We start from the raw sequence: 20,684 nt of genomic DNA, 5'->3' as shown, positions 1-20,684 counted from the left end.
CTTGGGTGCTGACAACCCACGCTATGAAAATAATTTTACTGTTAGGGGTCCCCACAACTTAGGAAATTTTATCAAGGGCTCATGGCACTAGAACCACTGCCTTAAAGTATTGAATTGGGCGATGGAAGAGGGGAAGTTGACCACCTCAATGACCGAAGCTTTAATAATAGTATTGCACAAGGAAGGGAAGGACCCATTAGAGACTACAACATATAGACCTATTTCCCTTCTTTGCGCAGATGCTAAAATAATGGCGGGTAGGTTAAATAAAATTGTTGCGAGACTCATACACCAGGATCAAACTGGATTTACTCCAAGTAGATCAACTAGCATGAATATTAGGAGGGTATTCCTTAATTTACAAATGCCAACAGAGAACAGGGGCACAAGAGCAGTAATGTCCTTAGATGTGGTTAAAGCTTTTGATAGCTTGGAATAGGGGTATATCTGGCACGTTCTAGAAGTTTTTGGGTTTGGCCCAAGATTTATTAGGTGGATTAAAATATTGTGTAGCGCCTGTGTACTTTATAGTACCGGTGCTAGTTAGATTTAAGGGTAGATCAGAGTGTAGTTAAACTCTGAACCAGATTGTTAGTTGCAAAACAGGGTCTCTGTCTCAGCTTGGCTGTGCTGTGAGCCCATTCTGCTGTGATGGGGTGTTTTCCAGCCCCGGTGCTGCAGTCAAAGTTTGGGTGCTCTTTCCCAGCAGCCAATCAGGAGGGTTTGACCTCGCAGTGCATGCTGGGGAGGGGTATTTATGAGGCAGACGCCATTGATTCTGGGTTTTTCCAGTGTGGCACCCACCTTAAGGGTGGCCACATCACGGCGCCCCGGCGTTATGGCCTACCTGGCTGGGGTGTGCGTGCCACGCGGCATTCCTGGTTCTGGAGCCATGCTGGCCCGGAGCATCTGAACATGGACGGGGACCCAGTGAGTGACTGGGTTCCCACCTTTGAAGATCCCAAGCTGTACTGTGTTCGGTGGGGAGTCAGTCTGCAGAGCGCCATTGAGAGGCTGGCAGTCCAAAAGGGCCTGGACAAACCACCAGGGATCAAGATAACAGACAAACAAGGAGAGAGGCGCCTCTGGGTGCAGTACTTAAAACAGTTTAAAAAATGAATTTAAAATTAAAGTTAAAAAAACCACAAGTAAAAAGAAGCCACTCACATTTTGGTGGTCAATCGAAAACGTGTGGAGTCAATTTTCCAGGAGGGTAGGTAGGTATCATCTGGCGGTGTCTTTTCCCTTTGTCCCGGGTACAGCGCTCTGGGATGCAGGGGATCTGTCCTTCTGCCGCTGGTGGAATCAGTGATTTTCGGCGGTGGGCAGGGGAATTCCTCTGCTGGCGCTGTGAGCCGTGTGTGCCGATGGACGAGCAGGGATGACGTCACCAGGAAAGCGACGCGTTTCTGAATGCTGGCCGCGAATGACAGGGCTGCCGCATTCCTTTCTCAAGCTGCTGATACGGAGCATGGGGCTAAACTTTGTATGACGGGGGAGTGGGCGGAGCTAGTCGGGAACAGACTGCAGTAGGTTTAAAACTAAGAGCTGGGCGGGCTGATCTCGGAACAGGACGAAAAGATTAGATTAAAAATTAAAAAATGAAGAAATGAACAAGATGATGAATTAATGAAAAAAGTATATATAAATGGAAAGGATGTATAAAAAATCGGAACAGAAGTGGAAGAAAAAAATATAATAAAAATAAAAATAGAAATAGTAGAAAAATAAATAATAACGATTGATAAAAAAATGATGATAAAAAAATGATGAAAAATGATGAATGAAAATGATAAAAAATGTTAAAAAATGATAGAAAATGATGATAAGTATGTGTGAAAAAAAAAAATATATATGGGTGCAATTATAACATGAATAGTAGTAGATTGGGCAAGAGGACATGGGGAAAGAAGAATAGTGAACGATAGATTTTTTGTGGTCATGGGGCCATGACACTGAGGGATAGAGAAATTTTATTATAGATAATGCTAAGGTTCAAAAAGGGTAAGCCATGTGTATGGGGTGTAGGGGAGAAGGCGGCTGGTGTGATTGGAACAAATTATAAGTAGGAACAAAAACACATTTCGGTGATGTGGGTACATATATAAATATGTATAGGGAGGGTACATACAAGATAACAGGACAGTGAGGGATTGATCACCTGTCGGTCGGTACCTGGGCGACAAGTTGAAGGAGATCCAGATGTAACTGGCGGGGTCCATGGATGCACGTACCCTGAAGGTGGATAGGATACCGCACCTGGAATGGGGACCCCACGAAGATTTTTTAACACATGACCCCTGTCACAGATATACTCTCCCCCAGCATGCCCCGCAAGGGAAAACTCCTCCAATTGGCTGCTGGGGAAAACTTACTCTGTCAGAACCCCTCTGGCGCCAACTGCCGGCAATGGGTGGTATTGCACCCCCCCGACCACAGACTGACCCAGTGGACATTTCTGGGATGACAGAAGTCCCAAATTTAGACAAAACACGAATGGGAGCAAAGTAACTCTCCCATCCCCACTAACTTTAGCGTAGCGCCCATGCTGAAAGCAAGGGGGCGCTACAGACATATAAAACAAAGTTGGAGATGGACCCCAGAATGTGCATTTTGGGTTTAGGGGAAGAAATAAGTGGAGTAGCCGGTACAATAAAAGCAGTGCTGAGGTGCCCCTTTTACGCAAGAAAATGAATTGCTCAAAGATGGCAAGCAGAGAATCCCCCATCAGTGAGAGAGTGGGTTAACGCAGTTACCGAAACAATATGGAAGGAGAAAAAATGGTGGAGAGCGGCGGGTCAGAACTGTAGAACTGTATCGTGTCTACAGTCTCTGAGGAAGAGTCTGGAGAGGAGTCAAGAGTGGGAGCGCTGCCAGGATGGGGGTCACGGGAGAAGTCAGACATGAGGAGACTGTAGGATAAAACCAGAGCAGCCAAGCTGGAGCCATCTGACTGAACCTTGCATGGTGCACCTGAGAGGAGGTCAGTGATAGCACCGCCAGGCCAGTCTAATGGGCGGGTGGTTGCTGATGTAAGGGGGGAGTGAATACAAAAATATTAGTGACCCCCCTTACCTTAGTGTATTTACTCTACGGAAGGTGGTCTTTGGTCACCAGAGTGCCCCACACATCAGAGTTCCTGGTGTTCCCCTTTACATCAGAGTCTGCAGTATTCCCCCTTACAGTGCAAGGACCCTGATGTAAGTGGGAACTCTGATGTAAAGAGAAAGCAGTGAACTCTGATATAAGGTGGTCTCTGGTCAACAGAGCCCCCCTCCACATCAGAGTTCCCCCTTACATCATGATCTGCAGCGTTCCCCTTTACATAAGAGTTCCCTTTCACTGTAAGGGGGAATCCTGCAGACTCTGATGTAAGAGGAAACTCTGAGCAGGCTGGGTTATAGTAACCTAACCTTCATGTCAATGAAGAAATTAGTAATTTTAGGTACTTTTTTTGCAGTGTCAGTAAAAAAAAATGTGGTTCTGCCAGTAAATTTCATGATTTTTGTCAGTAAATTCTCGTGCACGATTGTGTAGACAGGGCCCCAGTGCACTGTATTGCCCGGGGGCCTATAATGCTCTTAAGATGCCACTGGGAGGGGGTGAGCACGTTACTGACCACCGCAGTGAAGCCTCCCTTCACGGTGGTCAGTAAAATCGGACAAACAGGAAGTGAACAGAACAGAGAAGAAATAGAGCAACTTCTGAGCAAAAACGAACAATGAGGAAGTGAAAAGAGGAATGTCTGCAGGTAAAGGATGCTTATTATGAAAAAAAAAATGTTTCCTTTACAACCCCTTTAATACTATCAAAAGATCATCTTATTGGAAGACTAAATGACTGCAGAAAAATAAAATGCAGAAAAAATTGAAAAAAAAAAATCAACAAAAATCCAAAAAAACGCTAGAACAAATAAAAAATGAAATAACAGCGATATCAAAATCAATAAAAGATATCTGGCTGAACATAAAACACATTTTCTGAAAAGCAGCGGGAAAAATGAGGAAACCTAATGTAGGATGCAGTATTTATCTTCAACACAAGGTGGTGATGTCACTTGGAACAAATAGGAAGTGATGTAGGCTACAGACAGGAAGTGTTTTTGGAGAATAAACAGGAAGTTCCTGGTAAAAGAGTGGGCGGGGAAAGAGAGAGGAGACATTGCTGGAACTGGCAGCAGAGGAGGTAATAAGATATTATTTTATATTTACACCCAGTAACCCCGTCATGTCCGTCCTCTCCCTCCATAGTCACTGTGATGTCTGTTATGTATTATAGTAAGGGCACATTCTGCATATATAGAACTATTTATCCAACTGTACATCCAGAGCCTCTGGTTTATAGACCTGGTATATCCTAATTATATCTCCTGATTTTTCTGAGGTGTCAGGATATCACTGTCTATTTCTCCATGGAGGAGTGGGAGTATTTAGAAGGACACAAGGATCTCTACAAGGACGTCATGATGGAGAATCAGCCGCCCCTCACATCACCGGGTAAGAGGAGACTTTATTGTAAAGGAGAAAGCAGTACGGAGGCTCCACCTAGATTTGGGTTGTTACCTCATCCAGGGCCCCAACTAACGATTTCATAATCGATTAGTTGGCCGATTATTGTTTCGATTATTGGATTTATCGGATAATAGCCTTAACCTCTTGACCACCGCCCCATGGCGTGTCGCCCCATGTCAAAAAGACGTCCTCTTTTTAAAGATGGATATCTCGGTAACGGCAGCAGCTGCTGCCACAACCGAGATATCCATCTCTTCAGTGGGCGGTGGTGTACACGATAACGGCGGTCTCCGCGGCGGATTCGCCGCAAGAACGCTGTTATCGGTGGCGGGAGAGGGCCCCCCTCTCCCGCGCCCTCCGCCGCTTAAATTATTAACTAAATAAAAATAAATAAGAAAACCAAACACATTTTTTTTAAAGAGCCCCGTCCCGATGAGCTCGCGCACAGAAGCGAACGCATACGCGAGTAGCTCCCGCATATGAAAACGGTGTTCAAACCACACAAGTGAGGTATCACCGCGATCGTTAGAGCGAGAGCAATAATTCTAGCCCTAGACCTCCTCTGTAACTCAAAAAAATGCGCCTGCGCAGTCAGCTCTACACGGCAGGCGCCGTATACTGCCGACTCGCAGCCCGGCTATTTCCAGAAATGTGGTGACGCGCGTTGTGCGACAGGTCACCTGTTTCACAAGCCGTCAATCATCGAACCGAAGCATAGGAACGCCCAGTTTCGCAGTCATCGGAACCCTGAGGCAGGGATAGGAACGCCCAGTCCCGGAGTCATCAGAACGCGGAAGCCCTGGACAAAATTAGAATATAAAGGTAAATACGGAGAAAAAAAAGAAAAAAAAACCTGCTGAAAGTATATGCCTTACTATGCTGGCTCTAATGCTAAAAATTCGTTTTTAGGGTGAACCTCCTCTTTAAGGCTTAAGTGTGAGTTAGGCTACAATGTCATATAGACCTGTGTGAGCACACAGCAAGAGGGACCCCTTCAACAAAACATATGCATTGAAACGCCCTCTTGCCAAACCTCACCCAGCTCTCTGTCTCTCTACAATATCATATAAAGTAATAGAACTAATTACTCGGTCAACGAGCAATGCAATGAATATAGTGAATATACAACTCTAAATAGATAACCCTTAGGTACTATAGCTATAACTAATCAGGATGGCCTGGTGTCCCAGGCCAAACTTCAATACAGTCTCCTGCTAACAGTCCGTGCACTTGTACGTTGGCGTGCAAAGAGCAATTTATAATCCAAAAGGGTAATAGTAAACTGTTAAAAGTTTCCTGAATAGTCAAACCGCAAAGATGGATATCAACAATCCGCCCTTCCGCAAGACAATCAGTACTTTCAGGCAAGTGCCCGTCTCACCCAACCGGTTCAGGCCTTGTCCTTCTACGGCACACCGTCCGGTCGGTGAGCAGTCTCCAGTCCTCAGACAGGTCGCAGGGTTACTGGGATCTCGTCCGATGACTCCGGGAAAAGCTCCGCCCCTCCTTCTCAAGCCGCTCCGCCTGGGCGTATGTAGGCCTCAACTGCAGCCTACTCCCCGTGGAGACACTCCTGACAGTGTCCTTCTGGGTTGAAGAGGCGGTCCAGAGAGAGCGAGCCAAATACGTTCTCTCCCTTAAATTACCTCCCTCAGCAGGCGGTGTGGAAGGCAAAGCATCTTGGGGTTGCACAGCTGCTCTCTGGGTAATGTAGTTTGTTACAGGCCAGGGCAAATGGAGTCTCTTCTCCTTCTGAATAGAGATGGCCTGGCGGTTTGCCCGGCGGTCGTTTCACGGCGAACTTTGCTCGTTCGCGGTCTGCCAAACAGGCGGACATCTGACAATGTTCACGGCGGTCCACCATTTTACATTGAGAAGAACTTTGACCCATGACACATCCATCAGGGGGTGCAGGACAGCCAATTGAGACATTTCAGCACATTGACATACCCCCTACCTTATAAATAGACCTGATCTGGCGGCCATCTTACATTCTGCTTTTTGTCAGTGTAGGGAGACAGTGTCCTCCTGGGTTGAAGAGGCGGTCCCGAGAGAGCGCGCCAAACACGTCCTCTCCCTTAAATGACCTCCCTCAGCAGGCGGTGCGGAAGGCAAAGCATCTTGGGGTTGTACAGCTGCTCTCTGGGTAATGTAGTTCGTTACAGGCCCTGCAAATGGAGTCTCTTCTCCTTCTGAACTCAATTCCCCAACATTCTCTGTGGTACCAGAATGAAATGTAAACAACAGGTGGCTCTAACCCAACTCAGCCACAGGAGGGAGCTGAGATCCTTCACGATCAGCAATGGTAGTCTTTTATATCACATCAATAAGGGTGATACCCCGCTACACACTCCCCCCACTCAAAAATCTTTGGTCCTCCAAATGAACCAGAACCACCAGAATGAAATGTAAACAGGTGGCTCATTACATCCGCATTAAATTAGCCTCAGAACCTGTGTAATTCATATGAGTTCAGGTTTAAAGGGATGAGGTGGCAACCCTAACCTAGATCCCCCATCATCTGATAAACACATAGAAACAATGGGGTAGATTCACATAGATTTTGGCTGGCGTAGCGTATCTCAGATACACTACGCCGCCGTAAGTTTGAGCAGCAGGTCCTGTATTCACAAAGAACTTGCGCTGTAACTTACAGCGGCGCAGTGTAACTGGGCCGGCGTAAGCCCGCCTAATTCAAAATAGGCTGGTTGGGGGCGTGTTCTATGTAAAATACTAGTGACCCCACATATTTGACGTTTTTAACGAACGGCGCATGCGCCGTCCGTGGACGTATCCCAGTGCGCATGCTCCAAATGACGTTGGCAAATCGTCATGCTTTCGACATGAACGTAAATTACGGCCAGCCCCATTCACGGACGAGTTACGCAAACAACGTAAAATTTGACGCGGTTCCGACGTCCATACTTAACATTGGCTGCGCCATGTTTTTGGTGGTTTATCTTTACACCTGAAAACCCCTTGCGTAAACGGCGTATCTTTACTGCAACGGGGCGGGCGTACGTTCGTGAATAGGCGTATCTAGCTGATTTACATATTCTAGGCATAAATCGGCGTACACGCCCCTAGCGGCCAGCGTAAATATGCAGTTAAGATACGACGGCGTAGGAGACTTACGCCGGTCGTATCTTAGCAACATTTAAGCGCATCTCAGTTTGAGCATACGCTTAAAGTTGCGACGGCGGGGATTCGGACTTACGACGGCGTATCTACTGATACGCCCGTCGTAAGTCTTTGTGAATCTACCCCAATGTATTCAGTCAGTGTGTGTGTTTCCTACAGATGGATCCAGTAATGGGAACCCACCAGAGAGATGTCCCCGTCCTCTGTATTCCCAGCTAACAGTGGGGCCCAAACTGTAGGGTGGTGCACATTATTGTAAAGGAGAGAGCAGTACGGAGGCTCCACCTAGATCCCCCATCATCTGATAAACACATAGAAACAATGTATTCAGTCAGTGTGTGTGTGTTTCCTACAGATGGATCCAGTAATGGGAACCCACCAGAGAGATGTCCCCATCCTCTGTATTCCCAGCTAACAGTGGGGCCCAAACTGTAGGGTGGTGCACATTATTGTAAAGGAGAGAGCAGTATGGAGGGTCCACCTAGATCCCCCATCATCTGATAAACACATAGAAACAATGTATTCAGTCAGTGTGTGTGTTTCCTACAGATGGATCCAGTAATGGGAACCCACCAGAGAGATGTCCCCGTCCTCTGTATTCCGGGGACTCCACACAGGAAGACCACACCATCCCCCGCCATCATCAGGTAGGTGGGACTGAGCATGTAGACCTAAAAATATATTTGCGGTATGGGGTAACATTCCTATATGTCATCTCTTGCTCCTTTTTTACAAATGTATTCTTTTATCTTTGGGGTTTAGGGTGAAAAACGAAAAGGCATCAAAGTTGAGGTTAAAGAGGAAGAAGAAGAGAGGTTGGTGACCAGACATCAGCAGTCTATGGAGGAGGGTTGTCCTCTGGATTCCCACAATTCTACATGGGAAGATCACCACTATACAGAGAATGATCAGGTATATGGGACAGGGCAAAAAACTCAAAAATTATTCTATAAGCGGACATTCTTCGATGTCTCTCTTATTATTGGCAGCAGTGTTTCCAGATGTTATATTTTATCATCTCTGGAATTTAGAATGAAGAACTGAAAGACATCAAAGTTGAGATTAAAGAGGAAGAAGAAGAGAGGTTGGTGAGTGGAGATCAGCAGTCTATGGAGGAGGGGGAGATGATTATGAAAAGAGAACCGGAGGAATCTTCTCTACATAAGGACACAAGTAAGTCATAAACACTAAATGAAGAAAGTTCACATTCTACTTATCTAAGCATAAAGCATGCAGTTACATGGATTGAAATATACCCCATGTCACATTCCTTTCCCCCTTGTAGTATGTTTTCTCTCTCTGACCATCTTGCCCAGTGTATACATATGACTTCTGAATACAAGATGTATGAGAACAGATATGACTTCTATTAAATATTGCTTTCCAGCAGATGGACGGTGTTTCTGGAATATAAATCCATCGGAGGGACATCTTATTATATCTCCAGATTGTAAGGCAGAAGATACCGACATTCCACAATATTCTCCCAAAGTCACCTCTGATTGGTTGGTTAGATCATCAGATCCTTCCAATCCTGAGGAACCTTCTGATAAATCCCATATTATGACATCAGAGGTCCTTCCAAGTTCTCACAGTGCTGACAGATCACCAGATCCATCCAATCCCCAGACATCTTCTTCAAGCCATAAGAAGGTTCACACAGGAGAGCGTTCATTGTCATGTTCAGAGTGCGGGAAATCTTTCACTAAAAACACAAACCTTCGTAGGCACCAGAAAATTCACACTGGTGAGCGTCCCTTTCCATGTTCAGAGTGCGGGAAATGTTTCACTACAAACAAAATCCTCCTTGTGCACCAGAGAATTCACACTGGTGAGCGTCCCTATGCATGTCCAGAGTGCGGGAAATCTTTCACTACAAACAAAATCCTTCTTGTGCACCAGAGAATTCACACTGGTGAGCGTCCCTATCCATGTCCAGAGTGCAGGAAATCTTTCACTACAAACAAAAACCTTCTTGCGCACCAGAGAATTCACATGGGTGAGCGTCCTCATCCATGTTCAGAGTGCGGGAAAAGTTTCTTTACAAACAAAATCCTTCTTGTGCACCAGAGAACTCACACTGGTGAGCGTCCCTATTCATGTTCAGAGTGTGGGAAATGTTTCTTTCAGAAAGATCAACTTATTGTACACCAGAGACTTCACACAGGTGAGCGTCCGTTTTCATGTCCAGAGTGCGAGAAAAGTTTTGTTCAGAGATCAACCCTGGTTTTCCATCGAAGAATTCATACGGGTGAGCGTCCATTCTCTTGTTCAGAGTGCGGGAAAAGTTTTGTTCGGAAATCAGCCCTGGTTTCCCATCTAAGAATTCATACGGGTGAGCGTCCATTCTCTTGTTCAGAGTGCGGGAAATGTTTCCTTAACAAAGTAAGCCTTACTGAACACCTGAAAATGCACACCGGTGAACGTCCTTTCCCTTGTTTGGAGTGCGGTAAATGTTTCTTTACAAAAGCATATCTTATTGTACACCAGAGAACTCACACTGGCGAGCGTCCTTATTCATGCTCAGAGTGTGGGAAATCTTTTGCTCACAAAACATATCTTGTTGAACATCAGAGAATTCATTCTGGTGAGCATCCCTTTCCATGTTCAGAGTGCGGGAAATGTTTCACTAGAAACAACGTCCTTCTTTGGCACCAGAGAATTCACACAGGTGAGCGTCCCTATCCATGTTCAGAGTGCGGGAAATGTTTCATTAAGAAACAACATCTTATTGTACACCAGAGAATTCACACAGGTGAGCGTCCTTTTCCATGTCCAGAGTGCGAGAAAAGTTTTGCTCTGAAATCAGCCCTGGTTTCTCATCAAATAACCCATATGGGTGAGAGTCCTTTCTCTTGTTCAGAGTGCGGGAAAAGTTTCCTAAATAAAGGAGCACTTTTTAAACATCAGAAAATACACACTGGTGAACGTCCTTATTTATGTTCAGAGTGTGGGAAAAGTTTCATTGAAAGAAATGACCTTCGTAGACATCTGAAAATTCACACCGGTGAACGTCCTTTCCCTTGTTCGGAGTGCGGTAAAGGTTTCTTGACAAAACAAAGACTTATTGTACACCAGAGAACTCACACTGGCGAGCGCCCTTATTCATGCTCAGAGTGCGGGAAATCTTTTGCTCAGGAAGGAGCTCTTGTTGAACATCAGAGAATTCACACAGGCGAGCGTCCCTATTCATGTTCAGATTGCGGGAAATCTTTTGCTCGGGAAGGAACTTTTGTTGAACATCAGAAAATTCACACTGGCGAGCGTCCTTTCCCTTGTTCGGAGTGCGGTAAAGGTTTCTTGACAAAACCAAGACTTATTGTACACCAGAGAACTCACACTGGCGAGCGCCCTTATTCATGTTCAGAGTGCGGGAAATCTTTTGCTTGGGTAGGAGCTCTTGTTAAACATCAGAGAATTCACACAGGTGAGCGTCCCTTTCCATGTTCAGATTGCGGGAAAAGTTTCACTATGAAAGGAAACCTTCTTAAGCACCAGAGATTTCACACGGGAGAAAGTCCTTATTCATGTTCAGAGTGCGGGAAATCTTTCAAACATAAGGGAAGCCTTCTGAGACACCAGAGAAGACACACCGCAGAGCGGTCTCATTGCATTCAGAGTTCGGGAAATGGATTACATAGAAAATAAGGCGGAGACATCAGAGAGAACCCACTTGCTGATTGATTGACAAATGTACGATGGCTTTTCCAGGTGGAACTGTTGAGTCCATGGAACAGCTGGAGGATTTATACGAGGAGTTTGATGGACCGAGTCTTCTTCTATTTTGTGACGGAACTCCTTGGCACCCCTCTTGGGTGTTTCCACCAAACCGTGCCTCCTGCCCTCCAAACCACTCCAGCTGACCGGGACCCAATACCATCTCTTTTACCCCAAACGTCGGACACACACAAGATGTTGGGGTAAAACCAAAGGAATGACCGTTTATTGAACAGAAGTACGGGTTTTTATACACTTCAAAAGCAGGGCAGTCACCACATGGACAATAAAACCAAATGTTACCAAAAACATCACACCATGGTTTAGATAACGAGATGGAGTTGACACAAGGTTAATTCCATCATAAGTACCTCCTAGAGATAGCCAAATTATCCAACAGACAGAAACAATAGGTGACTTAATTAACAATGGGATTTCGCACATAGACAATGCTTTGATTAATCAGGGATTGCAGACTGTCCGGCAACAGCATTCAAGAAAACCCAGGGCTGTCCAAATCTCATTAACCAGCTTTCTTTTCCCATACATCTGCTCACTGAGTTTGAAGTTGGCAGAGACCTTAATCGGACACAGACAAGATGTTGAGGTAGAACCAAAGGATTGACTGTTTATTGAACAGAAGTAGGGATTACTATACACTTCAAAAGTAGGGCAGTCACCACATGGACAATGAAAAAACAAATATTACCCAAAACATCACACCATGGTTTAGATAACGAGCTAACATTGAACATAGTTACATAGTAGGTGAGGTTGAAAAAAGACACAAGTCCATCAAGTCCAACCTATGTATGTGATTATAGGTCTGTATTACATTGTATATCCCTGTATGTTGTGGTCGTTTAGGTGCTTATCTAATAGTTTCTTGACACTATCGATGCTCCTCCCCCGCTGAGACCACCGCCTGTGGAAGGGAATTCCACATCCTTGCCGCTCTTACAGTAAAGAACCCTCTACGTAGTTTAAGGTTAAACCTCCTTTTCTTCTAATTTTAATGAGTGGCCACGTGTCTTGTTAAACTCCCTTCTGTGAAAAAGTTTTCTCCCTATTGTGGGGTCACCAGTACGGTATGTGTACATTGAAATCATATCCCCTCTCAAGCGTCTCTTCTCCAGGGAGAATAAGTTCAGAGCTCGCAACCTTTCCTCATAACTGATATCCTCCAGACCCTTTATTAGCTTTGTTGCCCTTCTTTGGACTCGCTCCATTTCCAGTACATCCTTCCTGAGGACTGGTGCCCAGAACTGGACGGCATACTCCAGGTGCGGCCGGACCAGAGTCTTGTAGAGCGGGAGAATTATCGTTTTATCTCTGGAGTTGATCCCCTTTTTAATGCTAATAATCTGTTTGCTTTGCTTGCAGCAGCTTTACATTGCATGCCATTGCTGAGCCCTGATCTACTAGGAACCCCCGGGTCCTTTTCCATCCTAGATTCCCCCAGAGGTTCTCCCCCCAGTGTATAGATTGCATTCGTATTTTTTCCCACCCAAATGCATTATTTAAAATTTTTCTACAATAAAGGGGTTGTAAAGGTTCATGTTTTTTTTTCACCTTAATGCATCCTATGCATTAAGGTGAAAAAACATCCGATGTTTCCCAGCCCCCCCAGTTTACTTACCTGAGCCCTCGAAAGTCCCGCGTCGAGAACGCGTTTGATTTCGGCCCGGTCTTCTTGGCTCTTCATTGGATAGATTGATGGCAGTGCAGCCATTGGCCGGGGTCGAGTCCGGCATTCGTGTGTATGGACGCAAATGCTGGACTCGGGAGCGCACAGAAGGTAACCCCCTTGGGAAAATGCTTCCCAGGGGGGTTAGCTGATGGGGGGAGGAGCCCGAGACAGCCGCAGAGGGAACCCAGAAGACGAGAATTGGGGCAACTCTGTGCAAAACGAGCTGTACAGCGGAGGTAAGTATGACATGTTTGTTATTTTTAATTTTATTTTTAAATCAAACCTTTATTGCCCCTTTAAAATAAAGCCCAGACCCGTTCTCCCCTCCTCTTCCCCACCCTTCTTTCCCCCCCCCCTTCCCTCCTCTTCGATCTCTCTATGCTTCACCTGATTTCACTTTAACTCCTATTTAAGATAAAAATTAAGCACGGGGAGGTTCCTGCCCACTGATGCTATCCATACCTGAATAGAATGCAATGTACATGTCGTTGTGCCCCCTTTTCGCGTGAGATTCTGTACAGGGTCATGTTACGGTACTGGCTGGAATGTATAGCGACTCCTCTGTACTTGTTTTTTGAGTTCATGTACGTTTCTGCTGTAATGTTGGAATTTCTCCGCATGTGCTTTCTCAATAAAACATATATTTGAAAAAAAAATAAAGCCCAGAAACAATAGTGGGTGTTATGCTTTTTTTTTGTCCTACCTAAAACACACCGACGCTGATACTAAGTTTAAAAAAATAAAATAAATCCTGGCCAAAATATAATGACATTGACCTTTTATCCTTTTTTTTATCCACTACTTATTTACCATTTATATACATGTGTGTGTTTATCAGGTGGATTCTTTTGGGTTAATTCTTGTTTTCTTTTGTTTTTATCTATGTTTTGTTGCTGTTTTTTGTGGTTGTTTTTTAATGAAATGTTTTTTTATATGTATCAGTTGAGATTTTTATGTTTGCAGCTGCTTCTCCAGAGCAGGTGGTTTTGGGTGTAGCCTGATTCAGGTGATCACCTTAACCACTTCAGCCACGGAAGGATTTGCCCCCCTTCCTGACCAGAGCATTTTTTGCGATTCGGCACTGCGTCGCTTTAACTGACAATTGCGCGGTCGTGCGACGTGGCTCCCAAACAAAATTTGACGTCCTTTTCTCCCCACAAATAGAGATGATTTCTTTTGGTGGTATTTGATCACCTCTGCGGTTTTTATTTTTTGCGCTATAAACAAAAAAAATTGTAATCTTTTTGCTATAATTTCCCCCAAAAATATATAAAAAAAAATGTTTCCTCAGTTTAGGCCGATACGTATTCTTCTATTTTTGGTATAAAAAAAAATCGCAATAAGCGTATATTTATAGGTTTGCGCAAAAGTTATAGTGTCTACAAAATAGGGAATAGATTTATGGCATTTTTTTTTTTTTTTTTACTCGTAATGGCGGCGATCTGCGATTTTTTTTATCGTGACTGCGACATTATGGCGGACACATCGGACACTTTTGACACTATGTTAGGACCACTGTCATTTATACAGTGGTGAGTGCTATAAATAGCCACTGATTACTGTATAAATGACACTGGCAGGGAAGGGGGGGTTAAACACTAGGGGCGATCAAGGGGTTAAGTGTGTCCTAGGGAGTGATTCTAACTGTGGGGGGGGGTAGGCTACCACTGACATGACAGCAATCACTGCTCCCGATGATAGGGAGCAGTAGATCCCTGTCATGTGACTAGGTAGAACAGGGAAATGCCTTGTATCTCACGGGTCCTGGCAAACATCATGTTCATGGGACCTGCGGGCATGCTGCCCCGGCATGCAGCGGGCGTGTGCCGTCGGGGGGCGTGCACGCACCCGAAAGGTGGCAAATACAAAGAGACGTACAGGTACGCCCATTTTCCTGTACGAGCCATTCTGCCTACGTATATATGTGTGTACGGCGGTCGGCAAGTGGTTGAATAGCCTGCCTGGAGAGTATATCGATGTTGTGAACAAAGCAAGCTACACTCTTGTGAAACGCGTCAACTACAATCGCTGTAACCTGTCTGGCTTTTGACAATAAAGATTATCATCAAGCAATTTTGCAGCTCCGGTGTGCGATTATCTTGTTTCTTACCTTTGACCCTTACAATTAAACATTGATCTAGGTTTTTTTTTTGCAAACACTTTTTTTTCTTTCTCCTTTTTGCCAGGAAAGAGAAAGATACAATGTATCTTTCCTCTCCATTCACATAAAAGGTAAAACACGGGGGGCGGGCTTCACGGTGACTGGTCGGGGTAGCAGATCAGAGGCTACCACAGCGATCAGGTGAAGTGAAGAAGAAATGGCTGCATATTGATGAATATCCAATTGCCATTTATCGATCACCAAAATTACATCAAAAGACACCAATACACAGTCTTGTAGACGCGTATCACACAGTACAATCAATTGTGCTTCATCATGTAATTAAACACAATTGTACTGTGTGATACGCGTCAGTGGGCCCTTATTCGGGGCCCACTGTCGAACGGAGCTTCCCAGGGACTGGGTCTGAACCATGAATATGTAAGGCCTAGTTCAGGAGACTTAGTGGCGGTGGTGGCCGGTGACAGAAGTTCTGTTGAAGGGGTGACTTCATGCCTTTGGTCTGCCTTCCTCAGTGGTAAGAACCCTTACTTGGGGCCCACTGCAGAATGGAGCTTCCCAGGGTCTGGACCACGAATATGTAAGGCCTCGCAGGTGTTTGGTGGAACTTCTACAAAGCAGAAGGAGGAGCAACAAGTACAGGAGACTTAGTGGTGGTGGTGGCCGGTGGTGGAGGTTCTGTTGGAGAGGTGACTTCATGCCTTTGGTCTGCCATTCTCAGTGGTAAGGACCCTTACTTAGGGCCCACTGCAGAATGGAGCTTCCCAGGGACTGGGTCTGAACCATGAATATGTAAGGCCTCGCAGGTGTTTGGTGGAACTTCTACAAAGCAGAAGGAGGAGCAACAAGTACAGGAGACTTAGTGGTGGTGGTGGCCGGTGGTGGAGGTTCTGTTGGAGAGGTGACTTCATGCCTTTGGTCTGCCCTTCTCAGTGGTAAGGACCCTTACTTAGAATGGAGCTTCCCAGGGACTGGGTCTGAACCATGAATATGTGAGACCTCGCAGGTGTTTGGTGGAACTTCTGCAAAACAGGAGGAGCATCTAGTTCAGGAGACTTAGTGACCGGTGACAGAAGTTCTGTTGAAGGGGTGACTTCATGCCTTTGGTCTGCTTTCCTCAGTGGTAAGGACCCTTACCCGGGGCACACTGCAGAACGGAGCTTCCCAGGGACTGGGTCTGGTCCACGATAATGTGAGGCCTTGCAGGTGTTTGGTTGAACTTCTGCCAAACAGGAGGTGCAGCCAGTTCAGGAGACTTAGTGGCGGTGGTGGCCGGTCATGTAAGTTCTGTTGGAGGGGCGACTTTATGCCTTTGGTCTGCCCTTTTTAATGTTAAAGCCCCTATCTCAGGGCCCACTGCAGAACAGATTTTCCCAGAGACTGGGTCTGGACCACGAATATGTGAGGCCTTGCAGGTGTTTGGTGGAACTTCTGCCAAACAGGTGGAGCATATAGTTCAGGTGACTTATTGGCGGTGGTGGTCGGTGATTTATAGTATTAAATCACCTAATTTGATTTTGGGGTGAGAAATATATGTATAATAGATCAAATTCAATAAAATCACAAAACTAGCTCTCAGCTTTTGCTACACCTTGTTGTAATACATAGTTAGTCTGGTTGTAAAAAAGACACGTCCATCCAGTTTGACCAATAAAAGGGGGAAAAAAAAAAAAAATCATACAATCCCGTATACACAATCCTATACCCACAGTTGATCCAGAGGAAGGCAAAAAACTCCAGCAAAGCATGATCCAATTTGCTACGGCAGGGGAAAAAATTCCTTCCTGATCCCCCCGAGAGCCAATCAGATATTCCCTGGATCAACTTTACCTATAAGTGTCAGTACCCAGTTATATTATGTACATTTAGGAAAGAATCCAGGCCTTTTTTTAAAGCAATCTACTGAACTGGCCAGAACCACCTCTGGAGGGAGTCTATTCCACATTTTCACAGCTCCTCCTGCGAAGAAATCTTTCCGTATTTGGAGATGAAATCTCTTTTCCTCTAGACGTAAAGAGTGCCCCCTTGTCCTTTGTGATGACCTTAAATTGAATAACTCACCATTTCCCTTTCACACTTCATTTTGACAGTTTTACTATTAACAAACATTCTCATATAACTGCAGCAACATCGCAGACTCTTGTCTTTCCATTTAGAAGGCCATCAGGTCTGGGAGTCGTCAGGGCACGGTGCACCCTATCCAATTTATGGGGAGAGATATCTGGTATCAGTTGTTTCATTAAGGTTTCTATTGAGTCTTCCAAATTCATCACTGTTTCCGGGAGACCCCGCATGCGAATATTAAATCGTCTGGATCTATTCTCCAGATCTTCGATTTTGGCGTTTGCTTGATCAAGTTGATTTTGTAAGGATGTGATCATTCTGGAGTTTTGGTTAACTTTTTTCACAGTACCGTCCATTTTTAACTCTATATTGTCCAATCTTACTCCAATATTGTAGAAGTCCTCTTTCATGTCTGATGTAATGATTGAACAGGCTTTGGACTAGACATGTGCACAATGAAATATTTTGTTTCGTAATTTCGTTTTTGTCCGAAAAATAAATCTATTTAGTTACTCCTGAAATTTGACTCTTCATGTCTCTTAATGTCTCTTTATGTCAAATCTTTTCTCTCTATGTCAACTCTTCTTCATGTCTCTATAATGTCGAATCTTTTCTCTTTATGTAGAATAATATTGGACTAATAGAGTTAAGGTTAGGCACATTCGACCGTAACGAAAACGAAAATAGAGCATTTGTTTATGTCGGATCTTTCGGTTTTCGTTTTCTGTGCTTTTGTTATCGTTTGTTAAAACGATAACGAAAATACCTGAAATTCAGATGAAAATGCATTCGAACAAAAATGAATGCACATGTCTACTTTTGGACAATTCTTGTTGCAAGAGAGTAGAAAATCTAGCCAGAAGTACTGTATTTCTGGAATAAGAGGCAACGGGGGCAGGTGGCTGAGGAGTTAGAGAAACATTTTGGCAGAAGGCTAGTTCAGTAAGTTCCGCTATCTGCTTGTCCGTGGAGGAGGTTGGGGTTATTGTAAATAATAAGGCCCTATCTGAGGTTTCCGATAAGGGAGATGATTGCGGATTATCACTCCGTGGGGAGGAGAATTCTCCCTGGGATTGGGAAGAAAAGGGATCCTTATGGATCATAGCTTGTATTGAGAGCACATTAGCAGGAGTATGTGGGCCAGCTACAATATTTTTCTCTTCCTCACGCGCCACTCCTTTTTCTATCAGCTCCATCTTAGTTTGGGGAGACTGAAACTGCTTCTGCAATTGGGAGCTGTCTATTCTCTCTGTTGTCTGATTAATTAGCGGTGAGGACCATTGTGGTTGCGGCTGTGTCATTAAACTGGCACGGTAAGAGTTACTCTTACTCCCCACCTTCATAGGTTGCAGAATTTGTTGTTTCTTCTGAGACACGTCGTCAGCTGCGTCACTTCCACCCGGCGCCATTTTTGTCTGAGGAGACTGCTGCTGAGCTTTTAAGGCGCGGGTTATTCGGTAGAACGGGAGTATTTTTTCTGATTGTATTTATTCCCCGCGGTCATCCGCTGCATGGTCCGTTCCCAAATCACGGGTAAGCAGTTAGTTGTCCGATCGTCCTTAATGCTATTTACAGCTGTTTTAGGGATCGAGATGTATGGAGCTCATTTAGAACGTTCACGGCGCCGCGCCCATGCCCTCTTGAGTTCTAATGCAGACCTTGACATTTTGGTTCATGTGAGATTGTCGAAGATTCCAACTCTTTATTCAAGCCTTTGTTCTCTTTAACTCCTACCAAAGCTAATTTCAGGCTTTCACATCAAGCTTCAAGGTTTTGGTTTTTCCACTAAGCACTTATTCCCATTATTAATTGATCTAGTTCCTCCTTTATGTGCAGATAAGGCAGCCAGTAAGGACTTCCCTGGCACTTCCTACACCGTGGGAGATCTTTCCCCAAACTACCGTTCCAAACTTGTAGGAGGCCTTCTCTCACTCTCACTACGCTGTCTATCTCTCAAGTCACTATTAGGTCAATACCCTTCTTACTAAATATGTTATCCCCCCAACACCTCCTGGCACGTGTCATATCCTATTATCAACTCAAACTGGCCATCAGGTTCACTCTCACTATTGCTGTTGCCCTTGACAATCGGCTCATAAATCAGCAATGACCTAAAGTGAGAATTGTTTGTAAAACATCCCATATCACCCTAAGATGATCCCATTTCAACATTTGTATGGCCTCTTACCAGATCCAAAAGGATCAAGTGCACACATGAGAACACCACCGATGGGATAAGCACCACCACTTCAAACAGCTCTGCATGGTCAGGGGCTCCCTGTCCACAGGGCTAAGAAATCATATTGGAGGACTCATAGTGAATTACCAATAACAACTTTTTACTTTCAGCGTGGCCACCTGCAGCATGGACCATGCGTCCTGACGTCACCGCTGTCTCTACCCAACGTATTTCCCCTCAGAAGGGATTGGAGGTCAACGCGCAGCGTCACATCCAAAACATTTATAGCGGAGAAAGCGGAACTGGTAATGGTTAGCAGATGAACCCCTTATCAAGGAAACGGACCACTTCCATGTGTCTGTATGTCAACCTAACCACCCAATTCAACTAAAATTAGTATTCAAATTCATTCAAATCTTTAATACTATCAAAAGATCATCTTATTGGAAGACTAAATGACTGTGGAAAAAGAAATTGCAGAAAAAAATAAACGCTAGAACATAATAAAAATAAAATAACAGCTATATCAAAATATATAAAAAGTATTTGGCGGAACATAAAACACATTTTCTGAAAAGCAGCAAGCAAAATTATGAAACCTAATGTAGGATGCAGTATTTATCTTCAACACAAGGTGGTGATGTCACTTGGAACAAACAGGAAGTGGTGTAGGCTACAGACAGGAAGTGATGTAGGAGCATAAACAGGAAGTTCATGGTAAAGGAGTGGGAGGGAGGGAGATAGCAGACATTGCTGGAACTAGTCGTAGAGGAGGTAATAAGATATTATTTTATACTTACACCAAGTAACCCCCCCGTCATGTCCGTCCTTTTCCTTTATAGTCACTGTAATGTCTACAATGCATTATAGTAAGGGCACATTCTGCATATATAGAACCATTTATCCAACTGTTTATCCAGAGCCTCTGGTTTATAAATCGGATACATCTGAATTATAGCTCTTGATTTTTCGGAGGTGTCAGAATATCACTGTATTTCTCCAAGGAGGAGTGGGAGTATATAGAAGGACACAAGGATCTCTACAAGGACGTCATGATGGAGAATCAGCCGCCCCTCACATCACCGGGTAAGAGGAGACTTTATTGTAAAGGAGAGAGCAGTACGGAGGCTCCACCTAGATCCCCCATCATCTGATAAACACATAGAAACAATGTATTCAGCCAGTGTGTGTGTTTCCTACAGATGGATCCAGTAATGGGAATCCACCAGAGAGATGTCCCCGTCCTCTGTATTCCCGGGA

General features: G+C 44.7%; 1 protein-coding gene across 1 annotated transcript in view; it reads left to right on the top strand.

Annotated features, from left to right (window-relative positions):
- LOC120910566 (zinc finger protein 268-like) overlaps positions 1–11,398 on the top strand; it is a 129,011-nt gene extending 117,613 nt beyond the window's left edge. Inside the window, exons 8-10 of the mRNA XM_040322324.1 lie at positions 8,415–8,564; positions 8,684–8,825; positions 9,040–11,398. Of these exons, the coding sequence (XP_040178258.1) occupies positions 8,415–8,564; positions 8,684–8,825; positions 9,040–11,300 (2,553 nt within the window). The 3' untranslated portion in view covers positions 11,301–11,398. The remainder of the gene's footprint in view (positions 1–8,414; positions 8,565–8,683; positions 8,826–9,039) is intronic.
- Positions 11,399–20,684: the final 9,286 nt, after the last annotated feature.

This window comes from Rana temporaria, chromosome 8 (assembly GCF_905171775.1).
Source record: "Rana temporaria chromosome 8, aRanTem1.1, whole genome shotgun sequence".
Taxonomy (NCBI): Eukaryota; Metazoa; Chordata; class Amphibia; order Anura; family Ranidae; genus Rana; species Rana temporaria.
This window is presented reverse-complemented; position numbering and strand designations above follow the sequence as displayed.